This window comes from Zonotrichia albicollis, chromosome Z (assembly GCF_047830755.1).
Source record: "Zonotrichia albicollis isolate bZonAlb1 chromosome Z, bZonAlb1.hap1, whole genome shotgun sequence".
In the NCBI taxonomy this organism is placed as follows: Eukaryota; Metazoa; Chordata; class Aves; order Passeriformes; family Passerellidae; genus Zonotrichia; species Zonotrichia albicollis.
The window spans coordinates 27,782,859-27,802,321 of record NC_133860.1 but is presented as its reverse complement, the minus strand read 5'-3'; the positions used below and the strand labels follow the sequence as shown (position 1 = coordinate 27,802,321).

The following is a 19,463-nucleotide window of genomic DNA, read 5'->3' as shown; positions in this document are numbered from 1 at the left end:
AAAGGAGAGAAGTAAACTTTGTTCTCTATTCTGTCCTGATTAAGTTTGTGCCCTTCTGGTATCCTTAAAATTTTAAAATTTAAAATAAAAAAGCTTAAGACAGTATTACAGGAATTTGTAGCTCAGTTAAAAATGTCGTTTTTTTCATTATTAAATGGATTTTCTTAATAATTATTCTTGATTGAGTATCTATCAGTGCACAAAAATAACTTTTCTGAGTTTTTTGAAAAGTGAAATTAAAGAGGTTAATCATGCAGTTTGTACTCGGACAGAATTCATTCTACAAGTCAATGGCACTTGTGCCTAAATGCAAAATATGAGAGTATGTCCAAGAGGAGTGTTCTGTGCTCAAAAAGCATTTGTGTTTACGTTCTACCAATAGTCCAAATACAAAGTCTGGCACTGAATTTCATGGCATGGGCTGCTCCACTAGCTTGTCTAGAAATAAGCCCTTTTCTGCATAAAAGCCCTTTTCTGCATAAAATATTTTTACTCTTACAAGTCTGTGTAACAAACAATACAAGGAAAAATATTTTTTTTTCTGAAAATTTGTTGATTTTAAAATGTCATAAATTTACAAATTCTGACATACGCCCTTTAAAACTTGTGCATCCGCTGTTTCTATTTTCACTGTTTTCATTATGCCTTATAGAATGCATTTGTAATGTTTAAAATGTTCTATTCCATAAAAAAATATGGCTTTTAATCAAATAAAAATGTAAAGCAAACTTGCTTTAAAATCCATCTGGTTTTCATTTTCTTACGATCTATAATCAGGAAATCCATTCATATATGACATATAATTTTTGTGCTTTCAGGTGGATAGCAGAATGAGATATTCCTGCCTGTGGTCACATCTAAATTGATAATTGCCCAGGCAGAGTGCAATTTTAAAGTATAGCAATGAAAGAAGATTTGATTTGTACATTAGAAGTCTTACACTTTTTTTTTTGGCTCTGAATGTAAATGAGGCCATTTTCTTTGGTGGATTTATCTGAAGGTGGGAGAGCTGCCTTAGAGCAGGCCACAGCCCTCTTGAATTAACCGGGTACTGTTTAAAGGACTGGTTTACATGCAGACTCTTCTTATCCTTTTATCACATGCATGCATTCATCACTGATTTCCAAATGATGGGTTTCTGTATTATTGGTTTAAGATCCACAGTGTTACATTCCTGAATCCTCACTAAACCAAAAGCATAAGTTTGGTGACTGGAAAGAGAAACTGATATTATATGGCTTCAAAATGCTAGAAGGCATAATATGCCATGAACAGCAGAAATCTGCTAGTAAAGAAATTATTGCAGTAGCTCTTTAAAAGAATTTGATGTTTTTAAAATATAAATGTAATAACTGTTCAAACTATTCACGTCAGTAAAGGTCAGATGAATGTTTCTGAAGAATAAAGCTTTACAGAGAAGCTTTCCCCTAAGCACTATTTCTTAATAGTATATAATATTAAGTAAATCTTATGTATAAAATGGGAGTTCTTTCTTGTAAGGTGATTTATTCTCTAAAAATCACAACTAGAAATATGTAGAGTACAGTGGAATCCGTTTTGCTATATATATTATAGGTCCTATATTGTAGAACTGAAGAAATCTCAGTGCTGCTTCAAACAGTTCCGTTGCCACTCTCTGAGCAAATTCTTGTCATATGACAGATTTCACTGACAGTTTTACATCCTGCTGGTAAAATACCTCCTGACACCAGAGAAACCCTATTATTGCTTCAGTTTCTTCTGTTGTCTCAATTTTCAGTATTCAGTTTGTAAAAGATTAACTTCTTTAAAATGCAGTGCGGTTTCTGGTAGAAAATATTGTTGTATATTCAAAATGCCTCTTCTAATTTCACCACCTGTAATAACACATAGCATTAATGAGAGCATAATAGATAGCTCATTTATGTTGAGGACAATTGTTTGTTTTGAGAAAAAAAATCTTCTGGTACAAAATGAAAAGCCTTTGAAAGCACTCAGCTGAATTTGCTTGGAAAGTCTAAAATACATTTCAGAACTCATTTTGTTTCCTTACTGGATGATACTATTAAAGAAATAAACAATAAGATTAACTATGAAAAATATTTTAGTCCAAAATCTCCAAAGTAATTTTAATACAGAATATTAGTAGTGATCTGAGTGCTCTTAAATTTTCAAAATATTGCAGAGGCTTAGAGATCATGATAAGAGAAATTATGAGAAAAAACAAACCAGATCAGACTAGCTACTGCAGGTACCTGACAAGTACAGAATTCAAGCAGTTTTTGATAATTTTCTTTTGCCATAATACTAGTGTTCACAGTTCATGGTCTTCCAAAACTTGAAGTGGTGTTTTTATATTTAATAGGCTTTGACAAATTTTGTTTCCATTGATTTTTTTTGATTTGGTAAATACAAGTGGCTGATGCGCTTGAGGATTAAAAACTTGAAAATCTTAGTCAAGCTCAGACACACATCATTATCCCAAACAGAGAAGCAAATTGCTGACATGTACTGTCATTTTTATGCCCACCTTATAGACATTATCAAATTTAGTTCCATAATCTGTTTTTGTTCTTTAGAGCTGTAAACACCATTTCACACTGGGGAGGATGGGGTGAGATACTGTGGTCTTCACTGACTTTGGGAAAACAAAGGAAATTTGGAGTTCCAGTGTTTCTGACCCAGAGGGCTCTGCCTCACTGACTGACTAGTTTATCTTCTCACACAAATTCTAGGCTGTGTGTTGCAGCTCATGAACAAAATCTGTGCTCAGAAAAGAAAGTCTTCCATAGCATTTGTTTCTTTGGTATTTACCTGAGGTAAAAGTTTTCTCTTTCCGTACTAATTTTCATGCTATTCCCTCTCTATGTCTGTGCAGTTTCTGTACCTCTCCTGAGACTGTGTAGACAGAATTTCAAGGCTACCCTAAAAAGTCACCTTTTCCCTAGATTTTATGTGGGTAAGAGGTGAAATCAGTGAATGAAATCGTGGAAATAACAGGTGATTAACTTTATGGACACATAGTTGTCAATGCAATGAGTTGAGAGAATATCCTTTTCTAAAAAAGATAAAGGAAACATTTGCTTGTCAGAATTGTTCCTGGGGCCTGCATAAGAGAGAAGATGATGAAAGATATGGTGGTGATTTCCAATAATCGTATGATGTTGCTTCCATTGATTTTAGTGTTTACAGAACTAGGTCCAAGAAGTGTAGTGAATAAGAGCCAAAAGAACTTATGAATCCTTCTGTGGAAGTTATAGCCTTGCTATACACATCCCTTATTTAAAAGCAAAAAAAAAAATCATGACCTGCAAAGGGCTGAATCACAAAAGGCACAATCTTCTGTAGATGTCAAGAAAATATGAAATAGCTTTGACAGTTTTTATGTCCTTAAATTATCTGACTTTCCTGACTCTTGTCAGACATTGGCTGCTACAAGGGCACAGTATATTGTGCTATATACCACAGTGCTGTAAACAAAATTGTATCATCGAGTTAATTTCGGACATCACAGAGATTGTCAGCTGCCATTGGACCAGTTGTTCCAAATATAGCACATGTTGTATTTTCCTAATAAGATTCATGACACAGATATCTACCCTGAGTTTTTGATTTCACAATTTTAGAAGGGCTTAAAAGATACAGTCTACTTCATTAGACTTGTCTGTCTTTTTTTTTCTCTCTTGTTTTTACCTTAACAGGAAATGGATATGGAAACCCCCGCAACTCACCAGGTCTGCTGGTCTCACCTGGCAACTTGAACAAGAATATGCAAGCAAAATCTCCACCTCCAATGAATTTGGGAATGAACAACCGTAAACCAGACCTCCGTGTGCTTATTCCACCAGGCAGCAAGAGTAACATGCCATCAGTGGTAATGCATTTTTAAAGCTCTTCTTTTTATCTACTTCAGATAAGAGTTATCTAGGAATGTCAAGGCTGGCTCAGGAAACTAAATTCTTGATTGTTTGGTTTTTCTAACTAGGGCTTGACACCAAGCTGAGGAGGTAGGCTGAGCCTCTTTGATTGTTTTTGGTTGTTTTTTTGAAGTCTTATTTACTTCCTACTTTTTGTCTGTTGAGTTGCAAAATAGGAACTGTGTCCTAACTGTGCACAGCCTCACCTTCTGCAGTCTCTCTCCCAGTACTTTCCTGAGGCTGTTATAAAGGCTAAATTAAACCCTGAGCTTCTCTAACTATAACGTTTTTCTTAAATATTTAGCCACACAGACTCTTAGCAGATGGCGTAATAACAGTAATAAATTAATTTGAGCTCTATCGCTGTGAGATCCAAATTTTGTAATGATAAGAGGTAGTAAATAGACAGAGGAAGAGAAAAAGGAATTTGAAATTTGTGTTTCTCCTGCCAGGACTAGTAAAATTTAGGCAATATACTATGCTAGAAGGCTGAATTGGGAAGGTATTGTGTTCGTGTCTTGCACTTACTTTTCAAAAGTTTGTCAGTGTTTCCACTGTTTTGAGTGATTTAACATTAAAAGTGAACTTAATTTAAAAATATAGTAATTTAAGCGATGCAGTTTTCTATTTTATAAAAAACATTATTAAAACAACTTCCAAGTTTGCTTCTTCAGCTTGATGCAAAATAAATTAATCATCAAACTAAAACTGTCCATAAATGTGATGCCGTCTCCTAAGTCATAAAGTGACAAATAGTCCTACAGGGCAATACTCAAAGATGATCATGGCAGTGACAAGCTGTCTGCATCAAATTATTTATTCCAAACCCCTAAAAATTATATTTTCCAAGGGACTCTGTGAGAGGTTAGGTACAGCATGACAATCTGCAAACAATGGGACTGTGGAAGACAAATGAATTCTTGGAGAAAGTCTTGTGCTGAAAACTGGATAGGTTGTTCGTACAATTGAGTCAAACAGTCCATTAGAAGGAGGAGAAAAAGAGGTCTGTGAGGTGTATTTTTTCCAGGATACCCTCAGAAGGAGTTTATTTGCTGCCCCTATGATATGAAAATATTTTCTAAGCTAAAACCTGCCTGGTAAATATTTATATTTACTAATTTTTAACACTCCTTTCCTATGCAATCAGTCTGAGGATGTTGATCTGCTTCTGGTAAGTGGTAATGATGTTCATCTTAATAACAAAGAAAATAAAACCAGTTATTCTTATTATGTAGGTAAAGTTTTGGTTGAAATAAAATCGAAAATAACTATGTTGTGAACAAAAAGGTCATGGCAATTTTTTAAATATAGCGATAGAAAACCAGATGCACTTGTTGCACATACTCAAACTAAGCATGCTAGAATTAAGCTTTTTTTTTGGTGATGCATGTAGAGCATGTAAACTTATATTGTTCAAGATGGCATAGCCTTATGACACCCACCTTTTTTGGTGGCTCTCTAGCCCTTTTTTCCTGCCATTCACATAATTAGAGTTCTCTAGTTTAATTCTTACAGTGCAACACCTAGTGCTCTGGAGTTAAAGATAAGTGTGTAACTGCTGTGCAATCTAACAGCCTTGAAGAATTTATTTACTGCACAATAACGTAGTCACAGCTCCATCCCCTGGATGGAGATCAGAGAGTTCAGCACTCTGGGGGTGCACTTCACTTTCAAAACCCAGCAGAACTGGGTTTGGGGATTTTCCATTGCTTTTTACGTTTTATTGTTTTTTGTGGTAGGTTTTTTTTTCTATATGAGCAAAAAGGAAAACAATGAGAATCAAGCTCATGTATTTCATTAGTTTTACACATGATCTGTTCTTCTACCCACAACAAAAGCAATCTTACTAGTTCAGTTACCTAGGAGATAGTGATGTAATGGGTTACTATGGTGACAACTGGTCTCTTGAAAGCTTGTAAATTATAGGGTTGGCAGAGTTCATCAAAGCTACATGTTAAATGATTAATTTCTAGGAATTTGTAATAGCCTGTATTTCTCATGCACAAAACATTTCCAGAAAGCAAATACACTCAACTGACTTTAAACTGGTCAATAATATGTTTGTTTTACTTACTTTAAAAGAATCAAAGGATAAATAACTCCCAGTCTGCTCAGTCATTGGCTACTCCAGTGGTTTCCGTAGCAACTCCTACTCTACCAGGGCAAGGGATGGGAGGATACCCGTCAGCCATCTCAACAACATATGGCACTGGTGAGTATTGGTGAAAGATGAAAAGGATGGGGAAGGGAGCAAAGTGCTGATAAGTGTCTATCTCAGTATTAATGAATTAGCTAATGTATTTTGGGAGAAACTGAAAAATTCATAACTGTTATGCCTTTATGTTACATTTGCTTATTCTCTACCTGTCACTAACTTCAGATGTATCTGTTTCAAAGTTAGCTGATTTGCTTGAAGTAAAACTGATTTGGTAGCTTTATTTCATTGGCTTTAATTAAAATTTAAAAGAAAAAGCCCCCCACAAAAAAACACAAAAAAACCCCCCAGCAACCTTAAAGTAGTTAACAGTTTAGTCTTCCTTGGATATAATTTCATGCAGTTGAGTGCACCATGCTAAAGCCATGAGGCAGTGGAAATAAGCAGCTTCACTATCTCCAACCAGAGTTCAGTAACTCTGTTGGCTCTCACAGCTTCCTACCTGGGAGGGTGCAGAAGTCAAGCCTCAAGGTGTCTTTACAGTTCCTGTTGTGTATTGCTGCTGTTCAGAGTGCACACCGAGACACAGATCCAGCACATTTTTAGAACACACATACTGTTCAGAAGCAGACTGCCTGCAGACTTCTGCAAGGAAGACTGTAACCAAAATGTTGTATTTTTCAAGTCTTTCTGACAGTCCTTTTTGTAGTTATGGTGAATTTACAGGTTAAGAATGCTTTAGATCTGCCAGACCCAGAAAAACGCTGCTAGATTACAGAATAATTATTAGTGCGTTATTTGCTCCCAAGTTAATGAGTTGAGGGAAGAGGAAGATTTGCTTTTTCTCCTACAACTTAATGTGATTGGTGTAATTAAAATTAAATGACTTACAAAGTGACAAGAAAATTACTAGGCTAGTTGTTGTTTAATTGCTTCCTCTTTAATTCTCTCTTAATTATTGTCTTTCTGTTTTCAAATCTAGAATATTCTCTGAGTAGTGCAGATATATCATCTCTCTCTGGTTTTAATACAGCCAGTGCTCTTCATCTCGGTTCTGTGACTGGCTGGCAACAGCAACACCTACATAACATGCCACCATCTGCCCTCAGTCAATTGGGGTAAGCAGTGCTTTCTTTATTTTACTGTCCCACTGTGACTTCAGTCTCCCCAGTAATTCCAAGTGTGAAATATGTCAAGGTAACATACCAGAACATATTTACCATGTATAAAAACTAGATTTTGCAAAACTGGAACAATGTAATTCATGGAAAGTTTGCTAGGGAGTTACACTGAAATATTTTGTGTTTGTGGCATGTTCTCAGCAGTGTAATGTTTATGTTTTATTTTTTATTTATTTAAATAGATTTTATTTTACTGTTAAAATCAAACACCTATATTGTACTGATGCTATATTTTTTATTTATGCTTTTAATTTCCAGTTACTGTTGCACAATCATTTACAGTAAGAAAATTTTTTAGATATTTTAGTGAAGTAAGATTACATAATTAATTGACCTGAGATTAAGCCTAAACGTTATATAATAATCACATACTCCCTTCTGCTCAGCTCTGAATTTCAAGTTTCATTTATTTGGAGATGATTTTTATGAGAAAATAGCATGATTAAGCCAAAGAAATGTAAGCCTACACAACTCACTGTGATGTGCCTGTGCTGAGGAGTACATGTATTCCTGCCCTCTAGTGGCTAATTTTGCAATATTTATTCAAGTTTCAGAGAAACACAGTGCTCAATCACCTCAGGATCTTTAGAAGTGTGAAAATTCACACAGGGAAATCACCTGAACAAGTAACCTCTTGGCTCATTTAAGTGAACAGATGTATGATTTTCAAATATTTTGATATCTACAATTTCTATTGAGTAAGACCATAGGCAGGCACTGGTGTGGCACAATAGCCTAGACATGTTGGAATTTTAAAAGGTTTATAAAAATAAGTTTATTTATAAAAATAAAAGCTGAAAACAGCAGGAGTGTATTCATGAGGAAAAAAATGAATCCATATATATTTGAAAGGAAAACTGTTTTTGTGAAAGAGGTCTTCCACATACACACTTTCTTTCTTTGAAAGAAATTGTTGCCATAGTGTGGAACAATTTAATACTCTAAATGCACCTTAAACTTCAAAATTCTCCTTCTACTTTATCCGAACATTTTTTGTAACTTATTTTAATGTCTTTACCATGTTGATAATTTGGGTTTTTAAGGAGAGCTATACAAATGTTTCAAAGGAACAAATTTTTTAAACCTCATTTCTGTATAAATAAGTATATATAGATGCAAATGTTGTAAAAACATACAACTGAAATACTTGTGCTAGAAAAAGAAGTCTTAATATCTATCTCCTATACTTTCCTTTATGAGTTTGCACTACTTCTGGGTCAGCATTCAGACTTACTGTACAACTACAATAATGAATTCTCAAATAAATTGAAAGCTCACGTTAGGTATCACTGTAAAAACAATTGGTACCATACCAACGAATGTAATAATGCTATTGGGTTAGCAAAAAAAAAAAATATAAATTAACTCCTAAACTACATGCCTTTTCAGATTTGTCATGCACTGTGATCTGTTTCTGATTCATATCAATATCAAAGTGTAATGTCTGTGGCTGTGGAATACATTCTGAGTTGCTACTTTTATTACTCTTTCAGTGATTTGTAAGTGAATTCAGCTATGAAAGCTGCTTCAGAGATGGTTCTTGAGAAGTCTTCTATAACTGCAGAAAATCATATTCACTGAGTTCTACATGAAAGAGCATCTGTTTTAACTTTTGAATTACTTGAAAAACTTGAAATTCTATAGAACATATCCAGTGTATATCAACCTGATTTAGAATTTGCAAAAAGATTTTTAAAATGAAACAAAATTACAGTCATCTTCACATACTTGAGAAAACACATCCAGAAATGTTTCAACAACATAAATCGCAGTGCTTAGTGGGATCATATACTGAAAAGGTTTGGCAGTGAGATGCTTGTTGCCAACAGTAGGCTATAAAGACCTGTGAGAAAACAGTTAATGGAAGACACACTCCAGGTCTCCTTCAGGTTTTGTTTTTCAACAGTATAAAGGTGAAAATCAGCTCTGCTTGGCAAGATGTAATGACAAAAATGTGATTAATAGTAGAATAAGACAGGATTAGATGCATTATCTTGCTTCAGATAAGTCCTCAGCAATTTGAGTAGCACTGTCAGAACCATCTTGAAGGTAATCGGAGATCTCTGCAACCAAGCTCGTAGTTCTTGAAGTTGACTGTGCAATTAGGAGCCGCACTAGTGCTGATGGACTCAAGGGCAAATACATGAGGATGTGGGAGTAGTTCACTTTCCCTACCTGTGCAGCTTTTGGCCTTCTGCCAAGCCTGGTGAACAGCACAACAATGTAGAGCCTGTTTAGACATGTAGAAGCTCTTTAGATATGACTGGGACATTGAAACAAACCAAACTTTTCAACTTTTTAGTTAAAAAAAAAGAATAATATTTTCATGGTCTTTTAATGCATCTACATCTGGAAAAAATCCATACAAAAATTCTGCTGAAAATCAGTCCTTCCAAAGCTTTGTTATTTGGCCTGAACAGTACATCAAAGTCCCTTTCTGCTTATTTAACATGTACCAAAACGACTACTAGAACTGCTGATAACCAGAACTTAAGTCCTTTCCAAACATCATAATAAATTATCAAAATACTTTATGCACAAATCCATAGTGTGGAATATGTTCTCTTGCATCCACATTTCCTAGCCTAAGAGACAATCTTTTCATCTAAAAGTAACATCCACAGGTGAAGTTTTTTACTTTCCTAAAATATGAATGCAGGGAGAGAAACAACATTTAATCTGAAGGTGCTTCAGTATAGATAATTATTTATATAAGAGAAGTTTCTCCAAACTTCTACCTACGTGAATAAAAAGTTATCCCAATTCATGGATAATGTTGACTTGGTCTGTGATCCTTATATAGAAAGATTATTACTTAGCTACAATTATTTTTTATTAGATGACAACTATAGCTATACATATTCTCAATTAAACTATTTTTCCTGAAAAATTTGGAAACAGGTACATCATGTTTAATGAATTTGTATCAGTTCTGCCAATTTCCTTGTTTTGAATTAAAATCTTCTGTATTTCAGATTGAGCCTATTTTTCTTACACCACTATTACAAGATGTTTTAATAACTCAGCTTCCTGCTATTTTTTTAAATCCTGTTTAAAAAATGTAACCTTATCATGTGAGAACTATACAAAATGTCTTGACACAGAAATTCGTATTCTGCTTTTACAGTGATCAGAAAAGTATAAAAAAAGACCTAAATCCCTCTTAGCTTTTACCTGAAAAAAAAATAGAGCAGAGGGAAGAAGTTGAATTGTTACTAAATCAAAAATATCTTTTCCTAGATGCAAATTAGCACATAACCATGAATTTTCAATGGTTCTTTACATGATTTTATTGGGGGAAATTATATAAAGTGAGGCAGTAAACTGATTTAGGAAAGTGAAAGTGACGGTGTAAAAGAAAATGTGCATGAGGGTCCCTTCCTTCAATAGACCACTTTCTCCCTCTACAAAAATCTACATGGTCAATATTCATGTTCTCACTCATCACTTACTCACACCTGCACTTCTACCTGTGCATGCTGAGCTTCAGTACCATTTGGAGAATCAGACAGAAGGAGATGCACACAGAGGTGTCATCATCCCTAGCTCATGGCAATGTCTTCCTCCCCCACTTCTCGTACAGCAGAGCTGTGTACATGTTCTGTGTGGAAACCAGATAGGGAGCAGCATTTCTCCATGTGGCCATCATAATCCGAATAAAAACCAAATTTTAACTACACTGGCCTCAAGAGGGACTGGTGTGCCAAGTTAAGATATTAATTTTCTTCACTGTCTCCATAAAATGAAATGTTTTCATACAATATGTGGAAAAAGGTGATAATGTCTGCATAAGTGGACTGCCCAACACTTACTCAGTGCATGTAATTGTACACAAACCTTTGAATAATTTTCTTTAGTTTCTCAGTAGGGTTTCTATATCCAAAACCTGTTTGTTTACCAGGGAATTTCGTGAAGGTTTGAAATTATTACAATAGGACATGCTTGGGCCCAATTCAGATAATTTTATGAAGCAACAGTGTAAAATATGCATTGATACATTCAAGTGAAAACAGCTGTTTCTACATGCACATATACTTATACACGAAATTAAATCATTTTGCAGCAGACAGAATTCTCATTTCTTACTGTGCACCTTCCATTCTAAATAGTGGTCAATCGTTTGTTTAGAATATAAAGATTGCACCTAAATACCTATTATTTCACCATTCACAGGTATGTAACAGTACATTTCCCAAGCAGATGAGCTGCTCATAAAAATGTTTCAGAAAATGTTAATGAAGTATTGCAAATTATAATCAAATAAAAATATATTAAATTTCAGAAATACTTTCAGCAGCAAAAGGCTATATTTATAAAGAAAAAGAGATGTATCAAATTAAGTGCAAGAATACATTTATATTGTTTTAATATTGTTTTAAAGTTCAGAAATTCAGTCTTGACCTAACAAAATGATTTCTTATCCTTTTATAAATGTACCAAAAAACCAAAAAAAGATGGTTCAAAATTCAAATAAACCTGAAGGATTTATAAAACTGCCATTAATTTTTATGCTAGGTTATTATGTAATACCACTGCTGAATCGCAAGGAATCTGTAGAAAAGTCTGTAGAGATGCATTCTCATACTCACTTTTGAAGCATTATTAAAAAGGCAACATTCCAGTACAGCAATACCAGCTCTGTATTATGGAAATTCAGTTTATCCCTGTAGATTTGTTCCTTTGGATGCTGCCACACAATGGAATGCCAGTATGTTCCATGTGAACAAATTTGACTGAATATGGTTATTTTTGTCTATTTTTATCTTTTTTAATTATCCCAAGCTTTGCAAAGTGGATGTCATTTGCTCAAATCAAACACTTCTAAAATCAGTTCTCTAGGCTCCACCATCATTTATTATAGAACTTTCAGGTTTAGGTATAAGCTTGGCATGTAAAATCATATGTAATCTTATCATACTAAACTGACAAACTGTTTACTCAGGTGAAGTCCTAGAACTGCCTAAGCAACACAAAAATAAAGTTACTGGAAATGAAAGCAAAAAAAAAAAAAGAAAAGGACAGAAATGTATATTTGATTCTCTTTCAACTGTTTTTAACACATTTTCAGGAAGAGTGGAATATTTCACTATGTTGGACTGGCAAAGTCTTATATTTACAGTTTCTTATATGTGTTAATTTAATATTTATAGAAGCAATGCAAGGAAAATATCCTCTTTGAAAAAAGGAAAGGCTTACATTTTTTTAATGTGAAGGCTATTACTTATGAACTCTGTAACTTAGGAAAGGGCTCATTGCAGATTTGACAAATTTGTCTGTACAGGAAGGAAGGATTGATGAAAAAATTGGAGGTAGAACATGCTGTTTTGTTTTCTAACAAGATCCATTCATTTTTAAACACTGCAGCAATTCCTGCTAAAATCAGAGTATATTATTAAATATTGAAGCCATACAGTTTTATTTTAAATCTGTCAGAAGAAAAAAAATTCATCAAAGTAGTAGTAAATGTTGTTTAAATAGTATTCAGCTCTCAGCCGATGACACCCTAGGGAGAGTATTTCAGTAAAGTTAAAAGTCTACACTAAACTTACCTGTGTCTTTTATATTCTTAGAAATTCCTTCCAAATCCCAATATTACACTTTTTTGCATTAAAAATGCCTGCATATCCCTTTAGGTTTAAAATCTTGTGAAGTCAAGTGTTATTCTTACTGCCTTCCTACCCTGTATAAATAAATACTCATTAATAGAAAACTTGAAATTCTGTTTCTTGGATAAGACACTAACTTCAGCCTAGCAAATGGTCCCTGAAGTGGAACATAATGGGAACTGCGTGTTGGAAATTCTGTTTTAATAATGAAAAGTCAGGTTTTGCCAGGAGGTGGTGCTTCTGTACAAAATGTTGTGCAGATGAAAGTAATCTCATTTCTCCCGTAAAATGTGTTCTCAGTATTCACTCTTCTCCCTGCCTGTGTCATCTTTCCTCTGCCACTACCTGCCAAAAAAATGCACAAAAAAGGAAGAAAAAAAAAAAAAAAGAGAAAAATTTAGAATACTTACACAGCTTACCTTTGAATAAGTTTCAGAATAGCAGTCTGTCTACTAGTAGCATCCTTCAAGCTTGGCTTTCCTCTGGGAAAACAGTGTAGTCCTGTGTCATCTTCTACTATTCCTCAGGTTCCCTTTTGTAGTTTATCCAAATGCATTCTGGATTGAATAATGGATTTATGGCTTTAAACCCTAAAATCATATCTAAATCCTTGCCTGCCTATGCTATTTTGTTGATGTCAATGTTAGGACTACTAATTTCAACTTTATTCTGAAAAGCATAAAAATTACCAGACCAGATTTTTTTGTTTCTGTTTTGCATCTGAAGTCACATGTCAAAACAAACCACAATAAAAATAGTTGCATGCATTCAAATTTATTGGATTAAACCCAGCAGAAAGTCCATGCTTTCCATCTCAGCCCATGCATACACACACACATTTGTTATACAGAAACCTGAAGGTGGTTCCAACAATGCAAAGGCTCACCTTCCTAAATTTTGATGACACTTGATCTTAAAAAAAGGAGAGATTGGAGACTGAGAGCAAGACCTCTCTCCAAACTGAGGGCTTGTCCCCCTAAAGCTGACCACATCTGTTGTGGTGCTGTCATCTCCTGGAATTCATGAATTCTGCTCAGACAACAGTCTCCCATGATCTCTGCATGTGCTGATCCTGTGCAAGCCTTTACAGTGGTGTTTCATGTGAGTGTTTGTGCATATCTGGGGGCTCCATGCCTCCTCCATCTGTAACTGAGTTTCCTTTCCTCCTACAGAGCTTGCACTAGCACTCATTTATCTCAGAGTACAAATCTCTCCCTGCCTTCTACTCAAAGCCTCAACATCAAGTCAGAACCTGTTTCTCCTCCTAGAGATCGTACCACTACACCATCGAGATACCAACAGCACACGCGCCATGAGGCGGGGAGATCTCCTGTTGACAGTTTGAGCAGCTGTAGCAGTTCCTACGATGGAAGTGACCGAGAAGATCACCGGAATGAATTCCACTCCCCCATTGGACTCACCAGACCTTCGCCGGACGAAAGGGAAAGCCCCTCTGTCAAGCGCATGCGGCTCTCTGAAGGATGGGCAACATGATAACATTATGATCTATTAGTTGGGTTTTTTTTTTCTTGCAGTGTGTGTGTGCTATACCTTAATGGGGGCGGGGGGGAGGGAAAGGGTCGATATGCATTATATGTGCCGTGTGTGGAAAAAAAGTCAGGTACTCTGTTTTGTAAAAGTACTTTTAACTTGCCTCAGTGATGCAGTATAAGGATAAACAGAAATGCTGAGATAAGCTTAGCACTTGAGTTGTACAACAGAACACTTGTACAAAATAGATTTTAAGGCTAACTTCTTTTCACTGTTGTGCTCCCTTGCAAAATGTATGTTACAATAGATAGTGTCATGTTGCAGGTTCAACGTTATTTACATGTAAATAGACAAAATGAAAACATTTGCCAGAAATGGCAGATCTTTACTGAGAGAGAAAGCAGCTGTTATGCAACATATAGAAAATGTACAGATGTTTTGACAGATCCAGCAGTTGGGTGGCCGTGAATTGATGCTAGAAAGAGACTGAGTCACCTAACATACTGAAAATGCTCACAAACATGCAGGCATTTTGTTAGAGTATGGCACTCAGTTTAAAAGGATCAAACCATTTCAAGAGGACCATACTTATAGAAATGTTGAGTTCGAGGGCTGACATATTTAATTTCAAAAATTCTGGGTCTGCATCACTTATTAAATAAAAGTATAAAAATATGTACATTACATTTTGCTTATTTTCATATTAAAAAGACAGAGTTTGCAAAGCATTTGTGGCTTTTGTAGTTCCCTTAAGCCAAAATTTGTTCTTTTTTCCTTGATAGCTTTGCTAATCTTTTAAGCAGTCCTGAAGAAACAAACAAAAAGGACTTTCTGTATAGAAAGCACTACCCTAAGCCTTGAGGAACTCCATGCTTTGCTAATTAAGATAACTGTTTTCTCTTTGCAGAAGTTTTGGTTTTGAAATGTGTATTTCTAATTATATAAAATATTAAGAATCTTTTAAAAAAATCTGTGAAATTAACATGCTTGTGTATAGCTTTCTAATATATATAATAATTATGGTAATAGATTTTGTTCTCTTGATAGTGGGGAATTATATTTGTGCAGTTGCACATTTAACTATTTTCTTCCAGTTTTCTTTCAGTGGGTATACATTCTACAGATCAAAGTCAGCTGCTGAAAGACTGATCTGTAAACAATTAGACTTTACCCATAGTGTAACAACTTAAATCATTTTAATACAGCATTTTACAATCAGTTGGGTGAACTGCCATCCATTGTATATACTGATTAGTTCTTTCATGCTGTTTTTGTGCATTGTAACAAGTTAAGGGCCCTTCTATTATGTAATGTACTGCGTATCTTGTAGCTTTCCATGGGTTAAATGACAAAGTGGCGTAACTTGGCCCTTTCTCATTAATGAAGTTGGTATTCTGCCCATCTGAATTGGATGTGCAGCTCTAACGGCTGTAAGCTACGTGAGTGCAGGTAAATATGTGCTGAAGCAGCAGGGGGAGGAAAAGGGAGGGATCAGCACTAAAGTGCCTGTTGTATAGATTCCTCCCCTCTCTCACAGACATAAAATTCTTCAAGAGATTATCAGTTAAAGTGTGATTCAAAGTCAGTTGATTTTACACAGGCAATATTGGCCAACTGGTCCTTGGTTCTCATGGACCTCTGCAGTCACATCATCTCACAGTGGACATGTTGTTGAGCAACACTCCCTGTGTGTTTCTTTCCCCAGAGCAGGACTTGCTTCAGCACACAGCATCCACATTTTCTCCAGCTTCATATTGTTCCTTTGACTAAGATAGCTTGACCAGAGGGAATGTGTCATTTTCTTTAAGTCCCTCTTTGTCCCTCTTGTCTATTAGAAAAAATGGTATATTCAAGTGTTTCAGTTTAATCATTCTGTTGGAGGGGAAAAGTGTTTAAGCAAAATGTTAGTGCCATAGTAAAAGAGAAATATTTCTCCTTTTTTCAAGGGTCATTCTAGGTCTCAATGACATACATTGACATTATGATGAAAAATACAGCTGCAACAGAAAAACGTCAACACAAAGTACATTGAAGTGAAATCCACACTCTTCTTCCACCTATACATGCAGTTGCTGTGCACTGCTCAATGATGGAGTGTACCTCTTTGTAGTAGAGAATGATGATCAAACTACAGTGTGCATTAGGACATAGGCTCTTCACTTACCATGACTTTACAGAAGCCTGCCTTACAGGCACTTTCAGCCGTGCAGGGGCTAGTACATAATCTGGAAACTCTTTAAGCAGAATGCTGTGCTACTAATGCATCCATTTTACCTCATGTAGCAAACTGCAGGGTAAACAAAGATACGCATGCTTTAAAAAACCCAAAAAATAAATTTAAAAATTCAAAACAAAACAAAAAAATAAGGTAAAATGGGGCCCATAATGAATTTTAAAACACAAAAACCACTTTCTTCACTCTCAGATTAACCTGTACTCATATTCTCTTTTGAGAATTTTAAGCGTTAGTGTGTCAAAAATATGCAAATGTATCACAAATATACCTTGTCATTTCAAGAAAAAATACAATTTTATTGGTATAGTAGTAGAAATTTCTCAGTGGGGAAGGGGATTTGGTCTATTGATATATTAAGAATAGCCATATTAATAGTTTACCTTGCGATTTGCCTCAGCAACACATGAAAAAAATGAAAGATATCATTTAATGAAGATGCAGTGTATAATATTACTGCAAGTAACTAAGCAAAAAGTAGCATGAAAAGCATTGCCTGGGCAATTTATATTAACTCTGACAGTGATTTTTTTGTATAAACACAAGTAGAACTGAATCACATGAAAATAATGCCAGTCAGCCCTCTTGTTCCTGCTGCAGAAGGCAACTAACTTATACTGGCAAAATTGTGGGGGATAATGCATATTTGCAAACTGATCTAATGATAAGAAGCACAACTTTGATTGTGAAGTCACTTTCTGTAAACTATAACTGTCTACCTTTCTTGTTCCTTTATCTGTATCTTACCATTTATTGTGTTTGCAAAAGGTAATTTGGGTTTATTGTGTGATTCCTTTGTATTTAAGGAGCTTGGGGCAGAGCCCTGAAAGAGTAGTAACATTTACTTTACCTTAACCCATGCTATATGATGTTTTAGGCAACATTCTTAATTGTAAGTTCAAACACCTGAAGTGGCATTCTAGGCACCTGCAAGTATTGTTATAGCTAAGCTAATCTCTATTAAAAGATGTTGTCAGTTAGTGTTTAATTGCTGGTGACAATTATATTATATACTTTATCTGCACAACATATATATTGTATGCATTGAGCCATTCACAGTAAAGCTTTGTTCATTTCAGTGTCTCTCAGAAATTGTGTTTTATAACAAAATGGCTTATATTTTTCCCAGAAGAGGAATTTAGCAATTTTTAATGACTAGTGTAAAAATTAGCTGTTGTCCGCAGATCTTTTTCAGGTAAAGTTAGTATAAGAATGGAACTCATAGGCTGTTTTCAAGGACATCAATCCTTTTGTATTGTATTTGCAATCCTATATGCCCACTTTTATCTGTAGTCTAACAGCTGTTTGTTTTCCTTCTTCCTTCACCTTGAAGGTAAATGCTTTGTAATTTTTTTAAAAGCCACTTGAAACCTCAATAAAGGCTGTTGCCTAAACATGGCATACTTCATCTGTTCCTGTTTGTGCCATCTGCTGTGATGTCGTCAGTTATATGGCATTCATTTCCTGCCACTACAGGTCTCTTGAAGGACTGATGGAACACTGGTGTCTGTTAGAACGCTTCAGACTGTAGATGTAATAAAAGGCTTTTGTTAATATATTTTAACCAAAGATGTGGAGCAATCCAAGCTTTGAGCCACAGACTTTCTGCATCAAAAGTATCCATTTGATTATTTTCATAGTCACATGTTGCATTTCTACCTTCCCTTCTCATACCTCAGACTGATCCATACCTCTATTTGATTAAAAAAAAGGTCATTTAAGAAAGTAATTTTTTAAAAAATTAAAAATTAAAAATGCAGTACTAAAGTCTTTTATGTATTTAATATCAGACCTGGGTTACCGCAGGCATTACACTTGGATTGCTTCAGATGGTTTGTTGTATCTTTTTTTTCTTTTTTTCTTCTCTTTCATGGGGATTTGCTTCCATAAAATAATGGTGATAACAAAATAGCTTGTAAATGGGAGCGTACAAGCATTTGCAACGAATTTTAAAGTAGAGGCTCACAGCGGCATAAGCTGGACTTTGTCGCCACTAGATGACAAGATGTTATAACTAAGTTAAACTACATCTGTGTATCTCAAGGGACTTAATTCAGCTGTCTGTAGTGAACAAAAATGGGAAAATTTCAAAAGATTCTCCTGCTGGAAATAAGGTATAATTTGTATTTTGCAGACAAATCAGTAAAGTTACTGGCTTTCTTAGTGATATGGTGTCCGTTGTGCATTTTTTTATTAATTTAAATAGTGTTCACTTTTCACTGTTTCACAATGTAACACATGAAAGAATCAGCTTTAACTACCAGCAGCTGTCTCAAGGTTCCTTACCGAGTATTTGTGCTTGCTTTGCTAAGCAATATTTTCTGGCACACATCACCCCATCAAGTCAGGGAAACACCATTGCTGCTCTAGAGTCAGTGTCATTTGGAGTGAGGCCATCTGAATTTGTCCCTAGCACAGGAGCTAGGTGAAATAATGCCTGGCATTCAGGTGCTTAAATTGACAGGGAATCTAAACTCCCATATCAACATGTCCTGTGAATTTTACCTGTGGGGACAATCATGCAAAAACCCTCCAAAAAATGCATGTTCTGTGTCAAAATCATATATCATTTGATCTACACTCTGTCAATACTCTCTAACAAAACTGCACAAGGACTGTGTCAGAATTAATCTATTCACTTTTCTATACTTTTTTTCTCAGAATATTTATTTGCTTGATTTTTTGTTTGGGATTTATTTTTGTTTGTTTGTTTATTGGGAGTTACAGGGGGTTTTCCAACTAATATTTATAGTTTCGGAGTTTGAGAATGAAAGAATCACTTTATTTCAAAAAGATGTGTTTTTACACCAGAAGCAGACAAGCTACTAAGAAGTTAAGGTGCTTGGTGAATGTTACAATGTCAAAAATAACTTTACATAGCCTAGTTTCTAAATAGGTTTA

The 19,463-nt window shown here is 35.1% G+C and overlaps 1 protein-coding gene across 12 annotated transcripts in view; it reads left to right on the top strand.

The window, feature by feature from the left end:
- Positions 1-18,729, top strand: part of MEF2C (myocyte enhancer factor 2C) — a 134,787-nt gene extending 116,058 nt beyond the window's left edge. For 6 of the 12 annotated variants that reach the window (XM_074532553.1, XM_074532554.1, XM_026798305.2 and 3 more), the window contains 5 exons: positions 3,681-3,853; positions 5,044-5,067; positions 5,979-6,108; positions 7,034-7,169; positions 14,011-18,729. In XM_074532553.1, coding sequence (XP_074388654.1) covers positions 3,681-3,853; positions 5,044-5,067; positions 5,979-6,108; positions 7,034-7,169; positions 14,011-14,332 — 785 coding nt within the window. In that variant the 3' untranslated portion in view covers positions 14,333-18,729. The remainder of the gene's footprint in view (positions 1-3,680; positions 3,854-5,043; positions 5,068-5,978; positions 6,109-7,033; positions 7,170-14,010) is intronic. The other 6 variants (XM_074532560.1, XM_074532556.1, XM_074532555.1 and 3 more) reach the window with 2 other exon arrangements.
- The last annotated feature ends 734 nt before the right edge of the window (positions 18,730-19,463 follow it).